Consider the following 6,000-nt stretch of genomic DNA (forward strand, 5'->3'; position numbering starts at 1 on the left):
TCTCTTTGTGTTGAAACCAAGTATACTTAAACTAATTACAATACCCACTACTCTCCTGTCCATATCCAGACTGTAGCCCTTTTTCTTCTTTTAAACTATCTGTCCTCTGCATTCCTTTACAGAGTGGGCTGTATTTTGTAGTGTGCTAGAACTGTCTGTTGTGATAATAATAAAGTAGAGATTTGTATACAACCATGACTGAACAGTTCATTTCATCATTGAGGGTTTATCATTGAGGGATAATTGTATTTTCACTGTTTTGCAACTAACCAACGATCCACGACCTTTCAGAGATAAGCATGCTGTTCCATCCATGTTACCAAAATTGGACACATAGGTTTATAATGTGCTTGTGTTTCCAATTTGTTTGGATCCCTTCTGTTGTTCTAGAGGTGTGGGGCTAATTGATAGTTTAGAAGTCGATAGTCTTCCCTGGATCCCCGGAAGTTGATTTGTTACAATATCATCAATATTAAGGTTATTTATTATCAAGTAGAGAATTTTGAATGTGATACTTAAATGATGTGTCAGTGAGAATTTGTGGTAAATTATCTCACCTCTAAAAATGTTGCTTGGTCAAGGTGCAAGCAAAATCTCTCCAAAACTGAACTTGGTGTGGCACTGAAACTTCACAACCAAGAACCTGCCATGTTTGTTAATCTCCACCCTTAAGGCTCTTGATAATGCATGCAGTCAGATCAATCCTCAATTAGTCAGCCATTCCACCCCAGCACCTGGAAGACCAAGTCATTAAGGATTGGGAATCAGATCCCCATGACCCAGAGAAGGACCCTTTCATTGAAAAGAAATTGGAGGCTGACGATCCATTACAAGCAACATTGATGATGGGTGAGTACATCCCTAGGGTGCAGACAAGGCATACCTTTGGCTTGTCTCGAACAGCCTTTGATGTTTGCTAGTGAATACCTTATTCCTTCACTTGTCTTTCCTCACTAGAAATCCTGCCCTGGACACTTCAAGTTGTTATGACTTTGTGGTGGCTCAGAGGTTCCCGACTGAAGCCCAGAGCCCTAGATTCACCAGGAAAAGAAAGCACTAGCAAGGGTCCCAACCGTCTGGTCAATAGTGCCTTTGCAACTTAATACCATCTGTAGATCAGTGGCGTGCCGAGGGGGGAGGCAGGAGGGGCACCTTGACTCCCCTGTACCCCAGTGGCTCTTTTCAGAGACAGACCGGGACATTAGCAGGACAATGAGGGTGCCTGAGCAGCAGTTCCTTAGTTTATTATGTAATGTGATTTGCTTCCAAGGCATTGCTATATATAACGTATTATTTAAGCAGATGAAATGCAAAGCAAAACCTTAATAAATAGTTTTATCAACTACACCTGGGAAGATGTGTTCAGTTGCTTAAATTGCCCACATCCCGGTTTCACCATTTAACCAAAGTGTGTGATCCTGGGCAAATTGTATTATCGCACTGTTTCTCATCTGCAGTTCTGTAAGTGATTCACTTCATAGCTTATTTTGATATATATTTTTTTAAAAGCCTAATGACTATAGAGTTGTTCCATATATAATAATAGTGCAATTTAGGTATTTTGCACCACAAAGTTATTTGTAACTTGGATTATTTATGGCAACTTATTCTAAAGTCACTTCCATGGTGCCTCCAAGTATCAACGACTGATGATGCTCCTTGCAATGTCCTTTTCTGGGAAGTCACTTCTGTTGGTGCAATACATATGCAAATTAGGAGGTTTCCGTATATTTTTTTTTAATATGGTTTATTACAAACCTTTAAAATACGTGTATTGTGTGTATTTTGTCCCACAGAGCCTGGGCAGGCTCTAATAGACGAGTTCCCTGCAACTCTAATGGTGCTGCAGTTTCATTTTTGTTGTTATGTGCATGTGTTAAAAAGCCATCTGCCTCTAATTTCACCAAAAAAGTTGATTGGGGGTTGTGAATGAAACCATATGGACTTGCACACACTACAGGGCGCTTCTGATGCGCTACCACGTACACAGTGTCCTGCAAAACCATTTTGTACAGTAGAGCACCCTAACAATTAGGGTGCTGCCATTGGAGCAGGAGCACACAGCAAACAGGTGTCCATGTGCCACCCCTCTCTGGGCCACTGCAGCAGCTGCAGCCTGGAGTGGTGCAGGACACAGACACCAGACAGTGCTGTGTCTCTGCCTTCACCTCCAGTCCTGCACGCATTCACTAGCCTGACTTCAGAAAGAAGTTAGGTCATTTCTTTCTGGAGTTGCAGAGCATCCGACTCCAGAAAGGCATTATTTGACTTATAATGCGCTCAGTGACTTAAGAAAGTAATGTTATAGTTGCACTGCGTTCCACCCTGCATCATATGGTGGCCGGGAGCGATTGTATGTCAGTTTAGCATTACTTTCCATGTTGCATTTGGGGGGATTGGGAAAGTAGCAGGACTTCTTTCGTGGCTGCCTGCCCCCCCCTCGCTCTCCCCGACTCTTGCAATGCTGGATACTCCCCTGTTGTAGATAACGAGGCATTAATGGCCCATCCCCCGCACGCCCTATAGGGCCTTCTCTAACCCCAGCTGCCATGAGACTTCTTCCCCCAATCACACAATGACCGATCCCCCTACCCCCCCACCTACTGCGATTCAATGCTACTTCGAGCTTGGCCTGGCGAGTAGTGGAGGCCTCCTCAGGTGTATTAGAGTTGTAAGGGACTTCTTATGTGTGAGTATTGGTACTGTGGTGTGAGTGGAAGGTGCTCATGCTCACATCCCCAAAGGCTTGCTTTTGGAGAAGCAGACGCCCTCTGACCCAGGCCCCAGGCCGCATGAAATGCGGGACCATAGAGGGTCTGGGAGCTTAGGCGCGGGGTGGGGGAAAACGGCGCGAAAGCATAGGGAGGGGCGTCCGAACGGCACCACAAGAAACAAAAGCCCAGGAAGGGCAGGAAACAGCACCTGGGAAGGTGCGAAATGTAACACCAAGGGGTCAGGGGGGTAACCCGGCCGGCCCCAGGAAGGAACAAAAGGCCGGGGGGGTATAAGTAAGCCTGGAAAAGGAGAGGCGGCACAAACCAGGTAAGAGCACACCTCTCTGCAGTAGGCTCTTAGTGCCTGGAGAAGGGGAAGGAAAAACGTTTGCCACCCAAACCACCCTACAATAATAACGGAAGAAGAAGGGTGCAGGCAGGAGTAGGTACGCCGAGTACTCTCTCGGTACACGGTCCAAGAAAGAAGGAGCAAGCAGAAGTAAGAATGCCGAGTACTCTCTCGGTACGCGGTCCAAGAAAGAAGGAGCAAGCAGAAGTAAGAACGCTGTGTACTCTTTCGGTACACGGTCCAAGACATGTCGTAGGCGGCATGTGCCCAGGAACGAAGGCCCAGGGATAACAAGGACTCAGGAGGAGCCTTGGGCAACTTCGGGACTGGACACAATGTGCCCAAAAGCATATGGCAGTGTAATTGTTTTGTTGTGTTGTATAAATGCCTACGGCCTACAACTTTTTCATACACTTAAGTTGTCTGTGATTTATTACCTAGGTAGGGATCTGGTAAGAGAAGCAAAGTGAACCCACTCTACTCAGCCTATGCACAGACTGACCTATATGCGGCTTGCAGGTCCCTCGTGGCGTGCTACCTTATGAGTTAAGAGGATGGTGTAGGTGTGTATACAACCATAACAGTCTTACCGCTCCGGGAAGAATCATGCGCAGTGCAACCGCGGCACGAAATTACATGCTCAAGAGAAAAGGCCTTACCCTGGCGGCCTGGTGTCGGCAATGGCCCTGTCAATGGGTATCAAGTCACTTAGGTAGACATTGAAATGGCCTTCCTTCCACCGCCGCTTCGACTCCTCTTCCTTTTCCTTGGGCACCTCCGCTGAGCGCCCATACTGCCCGACGGCGTTGGGATCTCTGGGCGAACCCGTGACATCAATAGTTAACACTTTGTGCATGCCCCTATCCCTTGTCCGGGGAGGCAAATCTGTGCCAACATCCTGCTGGTGGTGTGCTCCAGCTGACTGCTTCGCGTCCGGGCCAGTGCCCTTTCCCAGCCCCACGCCCTGCCTCGCACGGGGCTCAGAAGGATGACTGGAGTTGACTTTGCTGGATGCATTGTTTGCCTTGTGGGCGTTCGGCAGTTTAGTAATGGACACCTGTTTGCGATTGCCCTTTAATTTATTCAAAAAAATGTCTTTGGGCTTGACTGTGGCACTTCCATTAGCAGGGCCCAGGGGAGTTTTGGAAGCAGACGTGTTCACCGAAGCGTGAGTTCCAGGTGCATTCCCGCTTTTTGCAGTCACATTCACACTGTGCTTCTGGGGTGTCGCCGTAGCCACGACATCAATGTGCACAGCGCCTTCGCCACCACCCTGCCCATCAGCTGGCGCTATTTTGTCCACCAGCAGCACGTGTTCGTCCACCTCGGGGACGGCAGGCTGTGCTGGATGCTGAGTCTGGCGGGCACTGGTGTTGAACAGCGCCGGCTCCTTTGCTTTCACTTCACTTCCTGGCCCGGCTGGTGACATGGCAGCGGGCAGGAGGTTACCTGCGCCCTCCTCCTCGGGCTCCTCTCTGACAGGTCCGCCCGCATTCAGTGCTGCTGCCGCGGGGGCCACAGGCTTGTCGGCTGCCCTGCTTGGCGTGGCCCGCAGAGTCTGGCGAGGCCCCGCAGAGCCAGCCTGCTTTCTAGCGTCCTGACCCCTGGCAGGCGCTCTCCCCTTGTCATCGCGGGCCATGCCAAAGGCAGGAGCTTGGCTGCCAAGACGCGTCCCTGCCAACGGCCCGGGCAGAGTGGAGGACTTGTTGAGGGCACGCTGTGAGCCCTGGTTGCTTATGTTGGCCTCTTCCTTTGCTTTAATAACTGGCAGGAGAGGTTTCTTCCTCTGCTGGCGATTCCTGCCCCGGTCTTTGAACCTGTCCTGGTTGGGGTCCGCTTGGGGGGGTTGCCTCGCCTCTCGCCTGTACACGGGACCTGTTAGGAGTCTCTCCTGCAGGGCTTTCTCCTGCCACCCCTTGAAGCCCCCTCTCTCGGCCCGGATCAGCTCATCTTTGAGAAGTTTGCTGTTGATTTCGCTGAAGGAGAGCTTTAGGGCTGCCATGTCAAAGATCAGCCAGATGACTGAGGCGGCGAAGATGAAGCCCAGGGCCCGGCCGCTCCCGCGGAAGAACTTCCTGACCCTGTTCATGGTGCTGCCGCCCGGGTGTCCGGGACGCCGGCGCTGACCCCTGCTGTGCAGCGCCTCCCGAGGCGCTTCAGATCCCGCCGCTCCCGCTCATTGCCTGCGTGGCACTCCAGCGCTGGGCATCAGCTACCCTCGCAAACCCATCTGTCGTCCATTGACGGTTGCCTCCGGTGCAGGGACAGTCCTCATCAGGGACCCGGACTGATCAGAATCGCGCAAAGTCCCAGCAGGGGCGCAAGGAGGTTGCTGTGGCGCCGAGTCGGTGCAGGGAATGCACACGTTGTCTCCACAGCAGCGGAAAAGGTTCCTGTTCAGATGCTGCCCTCCACCCCTCCCAACTTTCTGTGCTCGTGTTGTAACTTTACACCGCTGCGTGTACGTAAGGAGCGCCTTCAGTGTGGGAGCAGGCGGTGACCTCAGCGTTGCTGTCGCCTGCCTCCCTTCACATCGGACTCGTCCCCTCCCTCCAAGTCTCGGAGTTCACCGCCGGCTTCCGACTCAGGTGAACTCAGCCCACTGGAGTGAGTTCCTGCTCGAACGGCTTTCGAAGGTGGCACTGTACACGTGGCCAGTTAATATGGCTAACCGTGAACATCTCTGTTTACCAGATATGTCTGGGTCTAAAAGGCAGCTTTGATGGTTGCCCCCTCATTCTACGATACACGGAATAGTTTTTTTTAGTGCGCAGGTACGGTGTGCCTATGAACACTGCAGTCATGTTTTAGTTTTACAATTGATGTGGACATTGCCATCGTTGTGATGTTTGAGGCGCCCAAAGGTTAACGCACAGAGCTGCACTGCAGGCATTTTAAGGACTGGAATCACCAACGAGCCAATCACAAGATTCTTTA

The 6,000-nt window shown here is 50.9% G+C and overlaps 1 protein-coding gene across 1 annotated transcript in view; it reads right to left on the minus strand.

The window, feature by feature from the left end:
• The window catches only part of GALNT5 (polypeptide N-acetylgalactosaminyltransferase 5), a 359,001-nt gene extending 353,483 nt beyond the window's left edge, over nt 1-5,518 (minus strand). Inside the window, exon 1 of the mRNA XM_069616407.1 lies at nt 3,723-5,518. Within this exon, the coding sequence (XP_069472508.1) occupies nt 3,723-5,152 (1,430 nt within the window). The 5' untranslated portion in view covers nt 5,153-5,518. The remainder of the gene's footprint in view (nt 1-3,722) is intronic.
• Nucleotides 5,519-6,000: the final 482 nt, after the last annotated feature.

This window comes from Ambystoma mexicanum, chromosome 9 (genome assembly GCF_040938575.1).
Source record: "Ambystoma mexicanum isolate Mex_15411 chromosome 9, UKY_AmexF1_1, whole genome shotgun sequence".
Lineage (NCBI taxonomy): Eukaryota > Metazoa > Chordata > Amphibia > Caudata > Ambystomatidae > Ambystoma > Ambystoma mexicanum.